At 54.7% G+C, this 12,473-nt stretch overlaps 1 protein-coding gene across 2 annotated transcripts in view; it reads right to left on the bottom strand.

Annotated features, from left to right (window-relative positions):
* Positions 1-1,121: 1,121 nt before the first annotated feature.
* BTBD2 (BTB (POZ) domain containing 2) overlaps positions 1,122-12,473 on the bottom strand; it is a 29,631-nt gene continuing 18,279 nt past the window's right edge. The window contains exons 6-10 of one of the 2 annotated variants that reach the window (XR_001413766.1): positions 8,319-8,511; positions 6,574-6,661; positions 4,512-4,658; positions 2,636-3,999; positions 1,122-2,518 (exon numbers count right to left, since the gene is read on the bottom strand). Coding sequence is in view for 1 of the 2 variants with exons in the window: in XM_014957967.1 (XP_014813453.1) it covers positions 3,838-3,999; positions 4,512-4,658; positions 6,574-6,661; positions 8,319-8,511 (590 nt within the window). In the remaining variant the exon portion in view is untranslated. Of the gene's footprint in view, positions 4,000-4,511; positions 4,659-6,573; positions 6,662-8,318; positions 8,512-12,473 lie in introns of both variants that reach the window. The other variant, XM_014957967.1, reaches the window with a different exon arrangement.

Below are 12,473 nucleotides of genomic sequence, written 5' to 3'. Positions count from 1 at the left end.
ACCGATGAGTTGGGAAGTTGGTGACTCCGGAGGGTGATTCCCAACTGGATCCCAGCGCTCCCACACTGGGGTGCCTGACGGGGCTCCAGCCTGAAGGAACACGGCCCTGATGTAGGTGGGGAGCCTTCAGCCTCGTGGCAGAGGAGGAGGAGGGACGGGCCAGGCATGATCCAGCCACAGGACCTTGTGTCTTGAGTGTGGCACCACTCTGTACACGGGGGGCAAGAGCAGTGGGACAAGGCTGAGCCCCCCCGCTGCTCCCCACGCTCCCCTGTCCCCCGTGAAGTGGGGGCTTCCACAGCCCGGCCCAGGGGGTCACTGTCACCAGGCGGCTCCCACACGGCCCCACCGGTTCCTCGGTGAGAGCAGAGCCCCAGAAGGTGCTTTGCCGGGTGGATCCAGGGGCTGAAGGGCAGAGAGACCCCAGCCCCGGTCCCTGCCCCACCATCCGCAGCCTCTCCCCACACCAGGACCTCCCTGCAGGGCCCGGGCGAGGGGGCAAGAGCAGTGGGACAAGGCTGAGCTCCCCACGCTCCCCTGTCCCCCTTGAAGTGGGGGGTCCCACAGCCCGGCCCAGGGGGTCACTGTCACCAGGCGGCTCCCACTCGGCCCCACCGGTTCCTCGGTGAGAGCAGAGCCCCAGAAGGTGCTTTGCCGGGTGGATCCAGGGGCTGAAGGGCAGGGAGAGCCCAGCCCCGGTCCCTGCCCCACCACCCGCAGCTTCTCCCCACACCAGGACCCCCCTGCAGGGCCCGGGCAGGGGAACAGCCCCTCACGCCACCTCCCAGCTCTCAGAGACCCAGACTGACCCCTACAAAGGCCAGGGCAGCTTTTAGTGCGTGATTAATTGTCAAAACCCCTTTGATTAAGGTTAAAGAAAGTCAGTCATAAAATGACAGGCTAAAGCTAGCACACACGGAGGGGATAACGCCCACCCTGCACCCCCTGCTCTCCCCCCAAGAGAAACCAGGCTCCATAATAACCCTGTTCCCCAGAGGGTTTGAGTCACCCTCTCCAGGGACCCCGAGGAGCCCAGCTGGTCCCGGGCACCGCAGCCCCCAGCACCTCCCCTCCGACACCCCGCGGCCGGGGGCTCCCTGGAAATCAGGAAGAAACTTCCATAAAGACAACCTGAATGTCTTTATTGATTTCCTATTTACAAATCACAAAGCTGGCCCAAAGCAGAGTGTGAACACGGAACGAGAGCGTCGGATACATTCATCAATACAGCAGGGGAGCAGGGACGGGCCCAGCTCCGCTCGGAAGGTGACGTGGTACAACAGGATGTCTCATACTCTTGGGGAACAGGCATGTCCAACAATGAGTTACATTCATCTATCTACAAAAGCCAGAATTGCATCAAACTGCGTAAAAGCCGTAAGAACAGAAGTTGCTCAGGTGAAGTTTGGGGTTGAGGCCTCACCCCCCCCACACACAGGAGGAGCCCCCAGAGCCGCGTGTGGGGCGAGGGCAGGAGGGGGGCAGCGGGGGGGGGAATCTGCAAAACGGAACAGGAGTAAAACCAGAGGCTCCCTGGGAGGAGGCAGCGCGGAGGCGCCCACCGGGGCTTCCATCAAACCCCAACTATCTCCACTATTGTCACCCAGGAACAGCAATGGCCCGAGGTGGGAGATCACAGACTGGTTTGGGTGGGAAGGGGCCTCAAAGCCCCCCCAGTGCCACCCCCTGCCCTGGGCAGGGACACCTCCCACCACACCAGGTTGCTCCAAGCCCCCTCCAACCTGCCCTTGAACCCCTCCAGGGATGGGGCAGCCACAGCAGACCCCGGGGAAGGCGCAGGCCCCGAGACGCTCCTCAGGGGCTCGTAGTGAAGCTCCCCCAGCCCCGGAGCAGGGGGGCAGAGGGGGGTGCAGCCACCTACACCCCACGGGGCCACCTCCCAGCAGAGGAAGGAGCCTGCCCGGTCAGTGAATCCACCTCACACCACCCTTTGCATTGCACAGAGTCAGGTTCAATAACTAAGTCATGGACCCTTATTTTCTTTTTTTTTTTTTTTTTAATCTTTTCTTTTTTTTTTTTTAGTACTGGCCATATTAGCTCCACCCTACCTGGGGGCAGGCTGACAACACACACATCTTACACCGTCTTCCTAGAGAAGGTTAACACACTATTGACATCTCTAACAGCTACTGGTTGGGAGGTGCAGGGTGTTCCTGACAGGATTTCTGCTGCGCGGGGGATGGAGGTACCAGGGCAGCCCCAACCCCACCGTGGGGAGGAAGAGGAGGAGATGCCATGTCCCCAGAGAGCGAGCGGGCACCGAGCCACCCGCTCCAGCCACGGGACGACCAGGTTTTGCCTTCCAGCAGTTAAAGATGGTGAGTTACGACGGCGAGTTCCAACTCCTGGTGAGTGGCAGCGGCTCCCTGTGCCCGGGGCGGGGGTTGGTGAAGGGGAAGCTCCGTTTTGGGGCAGTTCCAGCGCTGCCGGCGAGTCCCGCACCGACTGGGGAAGGCTCCGGCCGCGCTGCCGAGCGGTGCTTTCATCACAGCTTCCTCTGCAGGGGAAGGGGAGGAAATGGCCTCGTTGTCTTCACCAGCAACTGTTGCTCAAAGTCCGAGCCTTGACCTGCTCCCGGGCAGGACAGACCTTCCCCGCCCAGCTGAAGCTGTACCTGCTCCTGGGGAAAAGCAACCGGCCCTCGAGGGGTAAGAACGGGGTGTCTTCAGGATCACTGAGCCCAAAGCCAGGTGATGGTTGTCCATCTTCCTCCTGCGCCTGCCCGAGCAGCCCGACTGTGCAAACACAGGCAGGCAAACAGAAAAATCTTTACTGTTTTCCTAAACTCTTCCATCAATCCCAGTCCATCTGCTGCGTTGCCGGTGACGGGCGGTCGCACCTCAAACCTCTCCTCCTCCGTGGCAGTGGGGGGGGAGCCCCCCCGGGGGGGGTTGGGAGAGCAGGGAAACCACCAGAGAGAAAATGCATTGAAACGTGCATGAGAACAGCAGCAACACCCGGGGGCAGGGGGGGGCAGGTGAGGCCAGGTCCCTCCCTCCCTCCAGCTGCCAAACCCCGGCACCAGCTGCGAAGGATTTGATTAGCACGGTCACAATTAGCACGGGGCTCATCCCACATCACCCGGGGTTTGGGAGAAGCAGGGCCAGGCCCCGGGGGGGCAGAGGGAACAGGGAAGAAGCTGCCCAGCCCGAGCCACTGCCCCATGGCTGTCACCAGCTGCCCGAGGTGCGGGATTGTCACCCAGCAGGGAGAGCAGGCTGCAGTCTCTCCAGAGTTTGGAGGTGTCCCCTCCAGCCCCTGTAGTGCTGGAACAGCCAGGCCTCAGGGAAAAGGCCACTTTCCGTGTCACTTTTTGCCACAGGAGCCACAGTGGGTGGAGGGAGGGACAACACAGGGCAGGGGGTGGCCGAGCCCCAAACCCTTCTCCCCTCCGCCGCCGCGCCAGAGCAGAGGACGGGCCACACAGCCCTGGGCTGCATCTTTCCGAGGGATTATCTCCTCAAAACCAGTATAACCACAACCAGAGCCACTCGTTTCCATGCTTCTGACCGGTGGAAAAGCATCTACATTCATTACAGTCCAAAAAAACGCATGTTGTTAGTTAGGATTAATCGGTAAAAGTGAAAAATGACTAGCCACGGACAACCTACGAATGGTACTGGGGTACCAGTTAGTCTGGTACGTGATAGCAGCAGAATCACTAGCACAAGGCAAAAAACATGAGCTTTGAAATGATTTTACTGAGACCTTTGGCTAGTGTGGCTCCAATCGGTGTGGTCAAACTCAGCCAGAAATTTAGTTTGGAAGGTCACGGGGAAGAGAAGAGGAAAGTCCCGAGCGGGCTCCGCAGCTGCACTATGTGTAGAAGATGATCTCTGGGATTTGTCCATCCTCCACCGACGTGCCGTTGTTGTTCCCCGCCGCGTAACAGAACGTGAAGCAGGTTTTGGCTCCCGTTGTTGGTGACTCATGGATCACTTTGCGCAGTCCTTTGGTTCCGTAGTGGGAATCTGGACCCTGTGATGGTCACAGAAACAAGGACAGGTGAAGATGGGGATGGCTCCTCGCGGGACGCCGCTGCCCAGCCCCACGCCGGGAGCTCTGGCCCAAAGCAACGAGCTCTGGAGATCCCAGCACCTCCCTTTGCTTTCTGGTTCTTGCACCTCAGGTATTTTGAGCAAAGTTCTCGTCTCTATCAGAACGTAACACTGCGTTTAACCAGATCTCAACAGTTAAACATCAACTTTTTTACGCCACTGCAGGCGGGCTCTGGGTTACACACCCGCAGAACCGACAGCTTATCTGTACGCACCAAAAACCAACATCCCATCACTTCATCACTGCTGTAGCCTCTTAATTACAAGTTAAAAGCCTGCTCTAAACGCTGGTGAACGTGCTCCACAAACTGCAGGACCACAGAGCAGACCTTGGAGGTGACACTGTGGGCCTTGAAAAACACAGAGCAAGAACCTGTCTTGGTTTCACCCATCTTTATCCACCTCCCTCCTCCCCCCCCGCCCCGGTGGTACCTTCAGAGTAGCACACGCCGTGTAGTTGACGTTGGGTAAAATCTCAACAGGTTCCTTGAACATGACCCGGAAAGTGTTTGATGACCCGTCGCAGCTGAAGCCCGTGTCGTTCTGCCCCAGGACCGTGTTACTGTCCGTGTGGATGATCTGCAAGACACACAGTAACGTTCAATCTGCGCCGTCGGTTGAACAGTGCAGGTGTGTCCCCCCAAACCAGACTGACTCTGAGGGACCCAACAGTTGGACCAGCCCCATTACAACCACACTGTCCCGTCACTTCTGTCCATCTGCACTGCTGTGACCACACCAAACCGTGGGTCCTGGGCAGCTGGGGACACTGGCTGCTTCCCCTGAAGCCTGGCAGAGGACTTCAGGTGACGTTCTGCACTTAGATCTTGGCTTGCCCTTCTCCTCCAAGAGCTGAGGGGCACCAGGAGACCCTGGCAAGGAAGAGGTGCTGACAGACTGTGCTCATTTTATCAGCCGTGCCAGGCTGATGGTGTTGGGAGGGCTGGAGCCCCTCTGCTGGGAGGGGGGGCTGAGAGAGTTGGGGGGGTTCAGCCTGGAGAAGAGAAGGCTCCAGGGAGACCTCAGAGCCCCTTCCAGTCCCTAAAGAAGGGGGGCTCCAGGAAAGCTGGGGAGGGACTCTGGCTGAGGGAGGGGAGCCCTAGGAGGAGGGGGAAGGGTTGGACCCTGCAAGAGGGGAGATGGAGCTGAGCTGTGGGGAAGAACTTGTTTGGTGTGAGGGTGGGGAGAGCCTGGCCCAGGTTGGCCAGAGAAGCTGTGGCTGCCCCATCCCTGGAGGGGTTCAAGGGCAGGCTGGATGGGGCTTGGAGCAACCTGGTATGGTGGGAGGTGTTGGAACAAGATGATCTTTAAAGTCCCTTCCAACCCAATCCAGTCTGTGAATCTTTCCTGGGGATGGTTCTTCTCAGGTCATCCAGATGAGGGTTACCACACACACCCAGAACAAGGCACAGCAGATCATCCAGATGAGGGTTACCACACACACCCAAAACAAGGCACAGCAGATTTCAGACATTGGAATGGGCTCAGCCATTGGAACGGGCTGCCCAGGGAGGTGGTTGAGGCCCCATCCCTGGAGGGGTTCAAGGGCAGGTTGGAGGGGGCTTGGAGCAACCTGGTATGGTGGGAGGTGTTGGAACAAGATGATCTTTAAAGTCCCTTCCAACCCAATCCAGTCTGTGAATCTTTCCTGGGGATGGTTCTTCTCAGGTCATCCAGATGAGGGTTACCACACACACCCAGAACAAGGCACAGCAGATTTCAGACACTGGAATGGGCTGCCCAGGGAGGTGGTTGAGGCCCCATCCCTGGAGGTGTTCAAAAGATGGGTTGATGTAGTGCTGGGAGGTATGGTCTAGTGATGGTGATGCTCCTTGTTTGTTGTGGGGGTGTCTATTTTTGTCAGTGAGGTTGACGGTTGGACAAGATGATCTTGAAGGTCCCTTCCAACCTAGAAGATTCTGTGATTCTGTGATAAACCGCCCCAGTCTTTGAGGAAGATCACGATGGACTTCAGACAACTGGGTCTCCCTCAGTCCTATGTCATCCCAAAGGGGACAATGATGACAAGAGGCCGCACACGGCACCGCACAGGCCCAGCACGGACACAGCAACCGCCTCCTCCTCTCTCCTGCTGCTCCCCTGCGTTCGTAGAGCCCGGAGCAAGAGAGAAGCCCAGCACCCTGGCAGCACCCCACTGCTGCTGCAGCTCCTGTGGGGCAGAACTGGCCTGCTCGGTGTAACACATGCCCAGCCTCTTCCCAAACTGTGTCACAGCCTCACACAGCATCATCCAGGGCTGTGAGGGGACTCGGGGAGCTGCTGCGGTGACGCATGAACGGGAGGTTGTTTCAAATCACAAGCAATAATCCCTCTTATCCCTGCTGCCCCATCTGGCCCTCCCTACATCTGCCAACCACCCTGTCTACTAAACAAACGCAGTTCCTCCTAACTCAAGATTTTGTTGCGTTTTCACTAAAATGTTTAAGTCAGTCCCCCCAGCAGCGAGTATTTTCAATGGAGTAGAGAGAATTACCTGTATATTTACTTGGTAATCCGTTGGCCCGTGTATGGATCCGTATAATCCAAACCCAACTACAAATATCCTTTTGTTTACTGAGAACCTGCAGGAACAGATCAGGAAAGTCAGACCAACTTGCCACTCCCTGGCTGGTTTAGTACAAGGACGACACACAAGTGTCTTCACTCACTTGAATTTTACACCTCTGGTTTAATCAAACACACCACAGTTTTAGTGCAAGTCTTACTAATAACTGAAATCTTTTACAGAAACCATCCTTTGGGAGCTCACACCTTTGGCTGTGCTGACGGGCTGGCAAGGATTTTGGCTGCTCGTGTGAAATGCAGAGCTGCACAGTCCCACCATGGAACATTAGTGCCCAGGCCCAGGAAGGGTTTTGAGGTGGTGGTACAACGTCAGCGTCCAAACCCACAGCCAGGCAGAGGCTGCAGAGCAGTGTCCACCCTCACACCTTCCCAGCAAGGTCACAGCAAAGACCACTTAAAGTCATTAGATACTTCCCTGCTGAGCACTGATGGGAAGCATTAATGTGCTCCTGAGGATTTGCTGCAGGGTAACTGCGCTCCAGGTTTACCCGAGAGCAGAAAATAAGACTTCAAAGTTCCTGAAGACAGGAACCCCGGCGGCCCACGGCAGCAGGGGGGAGGACATTCACCCCACTGCCCTGTGACAGCTCCATCTTCCCAGCACCAGGAAGCCTCGGCGCCTGCCAAACTCCCCACAGAACTTCTCCACCCACCCACCAGCATTTTCGGTCCTGCCTGTTTGAAGAACAAACACCTGGGGGAGGTTGGAGGCCCCTGCTCTGCCACCAAAGGACAGTCAGTGTTGAGACCGCACACAAGCCTCCATGAAGACTGACCCTGACAGCTGTGGAGCTTAAAGATAAATACAAGCTCCAAAAGGTCTCTGAACACTCAATCCGAGAGCAGGAAAAGTCGGGAGCTATCAACTCCACCAACTACCATCTCCTGTCAGGGGGTGGATGGCCCAAAAGATCCAACCCACAGCTCTATCAACACGCAAGAGGACCACTGATGAAAAATCTTGAGAATTTTCAAGAACTGTACGAGTCCCCCTTCCACCCAAGACAAAGACGAATGGGGCCAAAACCCAGGCTTTCCAACTACCTCCCCTCTCGCTCTCACCGCTTGGCCACACAAAGCCTCACCACCTCACACCTCCACGTCACTGTCACCACGGCTGGGCTTTGCTGTTCCTCTACAAGGTTAGGCCTAAACAAACTAGAGACCGGCAGAAAAGCAGGCACAGCAAGATTTTATCCTAATCCCTCCCTCAAACAGGCAAGATTAAGGGGCTTCAACAAAGCACATTTACACTCAGAAGAGAGCAGGGAACTGACCCCATGGGGCTGATGCTCCCAGGCACAGGGGGAAGCCAGGAGCTGCCTGGTCATTCCAACCACCAGGTGCCCGTACGGCTGCAGGAAGCCACTTGAAAAGGGGAGAAATAATCCCCCAAGAGTCCCGTGCTGGAGGGCCATGTTTGCTGGAAAACTTTGCCAATACTGAAGTGAAGTGGGAGCTGCAACCACACATGCAGGGTGACACATGAAGTGATGCTCTCACCCAGCAAAACGCTTTCCCTGCAGGGTTCACACTCAGTTTATCTGGTGGAAGTCGGGGTCTGGCACGTAAGCTTGTGGGTTTAGGTCTAGAGTAGGCTCAAAGCTCAGTAAACACTTATCTATCAGCAGCAGAATTAGCAGAGAAGCTGACCTTATCCTGTCACTAGTCCCACTGTACCCCCAGCGGCTCTCCACCTGCTGGAATCGGCTGATGCTGCACTCCTTCCCCCGCAGGCAGCAGCGCGGCCGGTCGATGAATTCCACCCGTGGCTTGGGGTTGACGGTGAAGTGGAGGAACAGGCTCACCACCTCCCGGTCCGTGAGGATTCCTGACTGGGCAGGGCCTGCAGAGGAGCACGAGAGCAGCGATGCCATCAGCCTTTGGAAACCAGATGGGAGCCTTCAGGGATTTACGTGGGGAGACAAGCTCCACTGGCAGCTAAGAGTGGGTCAGACCCACATCAGAGGTGGGAACTGTTGGAGTGGGACCAGAGGAGGCCCCAGAGATGCTGGGAGGGCTGGAGCCCCTCTGCTGGGAGGGGGGGCTGAGAGAGTTGGGGGGGTTCAGCCTGGAGAAGAGAAGGCTCCGCAGAGACCTTGGAGCCCCTTCCAGTCCCTCAAGAAGGGGGGCTCCAGGAAAGCTGGGGAGGGACTCTGGATGAGGGAGGGGAGCCCTAGGAGGAGGGGGAAGGGTTGGACCCTGCAAGAGGGGAGATGGAGCTGAGCTGTGGGGAAGAACTTGTTTGGGGTGAGGGTGGGGAGAGCCTGGCCCAGGTTGGCCAGAGAAGCTGTGGCTGCCCCATCCCTGGAGGGGTTCAAGGGCAGGTTGGAGGGGGCTTGGAGCAACGTGGTGTGGTGGGAGGTGTCCCTGCCCAGGGCAGGGGGTGGCACTGGGGGGGCTTTGAGGTCCCTTCCCACCCAAACCAGTCTGTTATTCCATGATGTCGTTGGTGTGTGGGGAAGTTAAACCCCAGACAGAACGTGGTGCCCGCCTTTTATCTGCCTCCAGCCATGGACTGCAGAGCCTCCATACGCAGCAGGTACAGGAAATGGTGATTAAGGATGTGGCTCTGCAGATCATTTGGCACAGGACTGGTTTAAAAACCTAAAAACATGCAGGGCATTCCTCCCCCACTCCCTCAGGAGATGATAATACTGGTAAAGCCCATCAGGGGCAGCAGGAGGGAACGTCACCTGGTTACCATCAACTTAGATAGCACAGGACAGTCAAGAGTGGTTCATCTCATGCCATCTGCCCCTCCTTCCCTTGGAAATTTAATCCCTGCTTTGGGTTTGTTTGGTTTTTTAATACCTTTATTATAGGACCTAAGGAAAAACACTAACGATTTTAGGAAGAGTTGAACCACGTTCTCATCTTTTCTCCAGTAACCAGATGTTTTTTCCAAAGCGATGCTGAACTCAAGCTTTGGAAACTACTTCAAATACTTTCAAAAGTAGATCCAGGTAAAAGGTAGTCTTTTAGCTTAAGAGTGGAAAGGCACTCTGCACCTCTATTTGCAAGAGGATTTTAAGAGAAACAAGACCACTGCCTACTTGAGAAACAACAGCAGTAAGTGCTCGTTATTGGGGGAAGCAAATGCCTGGTGACTCTTTGGCCCAAAGCAACCTGTAGTTGGTTAAATTCAGCACGACATTACACAGATGTAACGTGGTCCAAGGCTGCAATAGGGAGAGATGAAAGAATTTAAGGACTGTTAACAGATAAATGAGCTCTTGGACACTTTGCTCAGCAAAAATCAGCCGTCATTGATCATGTCTAAACTTATCCTGTTCTCAAATGTTTCAAATTACTTGCTCTAAGGGAGGGGAGGGACGCGTTTGCCAGTTAAAACATCTTCATGCAAAATTCCATGTTCGACACCAGAATATACAATAAACTGGTGAAACCACTGCCTGTAAAAATCCTTTTTTGTTGTTGTTCTTTTGGGAGAGGGGGGCGGAGGGGAGTGGTTTCCCTCTCCTACCTCTGCTGTCATCACCAAAGAAATCCCAGTCACCCTGGAACTCAGAAAAAGGACAAAGCTGAAGCAATTTCAGGGTAGTCCCTCGTTTAGGGACGAGTTGACCAGTGCAGCCTCTCACCTTTGAGCATTGCTTTTGTTCATTTTTGAGGTTAAAGTGGATGGAGAAAACTTACAAGTTCCTCTCAAATCAAGACGATTAACCAAAGATCAGAGTCAAGAGGCAGTTGTGACAGTGTGGGGAAGGGCACTGACATCCCCAGCTCAAAGGATTCAACCAAAATATGTCAAAATTAACACATTCCTCCCAGTGAAACAGGATATCCAAGATCTGAAAGAAGGGCTGAAAGAAACAGGATCTATAGAAAAACACAAAGCTTGGTAGACAGGAACTACTCTGAGGGGTGTAGAGCTATCCAGGAGGATGCTCTCTCCCAGCAGGGCCAGGGGGGGATTCTGCCCCTCTGCTCCGCTCTGGGGAGACACCCCCCAGTGCTGCCTCCAGCTCTGGGGCCACCACCAGCAGAAGGACATGGAGCTGTTGGAGCGGGGCCAGAGGAGGCCCCGGAGATGCTGGGAGGGCTGGAGCCCCTCTGCTGGGAGGGGGGGCTGAGAGAGTTGGGGGGGTTCAGCCTGGAGAAGAGAAGGCTCCGCAGAGACCTTGGAGCCCCTTCCAGTCCCTCAAGAAGGGGGGCTCCAGGAAAGCTGGGGAGGGACTCTGGATGAGGGAGGGGAGCCCTAGGAGGAGGGGGAAGAGTTTTAAGCTGAAAAAGGAGAGATTGAGGTTAGATATTGGGAAGAACTTGTTTGGTGTGAGGGTGGTGAGAGCCTGGCCCAGGTTGGCCAGAGAAGCTGTGGCTGCCCCATCCCTGGAGGGGTTCAAGGGCAGGTTGGAGGGGGCTTGGAGCAACCTGGTGCAGGGGGTGGCACTGGGGGGGCTTTGAGGTCCCTTCCCACCCAAACCAGTCTGTTATTCCATGATGTCGTTGGTGTGTGGGGAAGTTAAACCCCAGACAGAACGTGGTGCCCGCCTTTTATCTGCCTCCAGCCATGGACTGCAGAGCCTCCATACGCAGCAGGTACAGGAAATGGTGATTAAGGATGTGGCTCTGCAGATCATTTGGCACAGGACTGGTTTAAAAACCTAAAAACATGCAGGGCATTCCTCCCCCACTCCCTCAGGAGATGATAATACTGGTAAAGCCCATCAGGGGCAGCAGGAGGGAACGTCACCTGGTTACCATCAACTTAGATAGCACAGGACAGTCAAAGGTGGTTCATCTCATGCCATCTGCCCCTCCTTCCCTTGGAAATTTAATCCCTGCTTTGGGTTTGTTTGGTTTTTTAATACCTTTATTGTAGGACCTAAGGAAAAACGCTAACAATTTTAGGAAGAGTTGAACCACGTTCTCATCTTTTCTCCAGTAACCAGATGTTTGTTCTAAAGCGATGCTGACCTCAAGCTTTGGAAACTACTTCAAATACTTTCAAAAGTGGATCCAGGTAAAAGGTAGTCTTTTAGCTTAGGAGTCAAAAGGCACTCTGCACCTCTATTTGCAAGAGGATTTTAAGAGAAACAAGACCACTGCCTACTTGAGAAACAACAGCAGTAAGTGCTCGTTATTGGGGGAAGCAAATGCCTGGTGACTCTTTGGCCCAAAGCAACCTGTAGTTGGTTAAATTCAGCACGACATTACACAGATGTAACGTGGTCCAAGGCTGCAATAGGGAGAGATGAAAGAATTTAAGGACTGTTAACAGATAAATGAGCTCTTGGACACTTTGCTCAGCAAAAATCAGCCGTCATTGATCATGTCTAAACTTATCCTGTTCTTAAATGTTTCAGATTACTTGCTCTAAGGGAGGGGAGGGACGCGTTTGCCAGTTAAAACATCTTCATGCAAAATTCCATGTTCGACACCAGAATATACAATAAACTGGTGAAACCACTGCCTGTAAAAATCCTTTTTTGTTGTTGTTCTTTTGGGAGAGGGGGGCGGAGGGGAGTGGTTTCCCTCTCCTACCTCTGCTGTCATCACCAAAGAAATCCCAGTCACCCTGGAACTCAGAAAAAGGACAAAGCTGAAGCAATTTCAGGGTAGTCCCTCGTTTAGGGACGAGTTGACCAGTGCAGCCTCTCACCTTTGAGCATTGCTTTTGTTCATTTTTGAGGTTAAAGTGGATGGAGAAAACTTACAAGTTCCTCTCAAATCAAGACGATTAACCAAAGATCAGAGTCAAGAGGCAGTTGTGACAGTGTGGGGAAGGGCACTGACATCCCCAGCTCAAAGGATTCAACCAAAATATGTCAAAATTAACACATT

This window comes from Calidris pugnax, unplaced genomic scaffold, assembly GCF_001431845.1.
Source record: "Calidris pugnax isolate Ruff unplaced genomic scaffold, ASM143184v1 scaffold255, whole genome shotgun sequence".
Lineage (NCBI taxonomy): Eukaryota > Metazoa > Chordata > Aves > Charadriiformes > Scolopacidae > Calidris > Calidris pugnax.
This window is presented reverse-complemented; position numbering and strand designations above follow the sequence as displayed.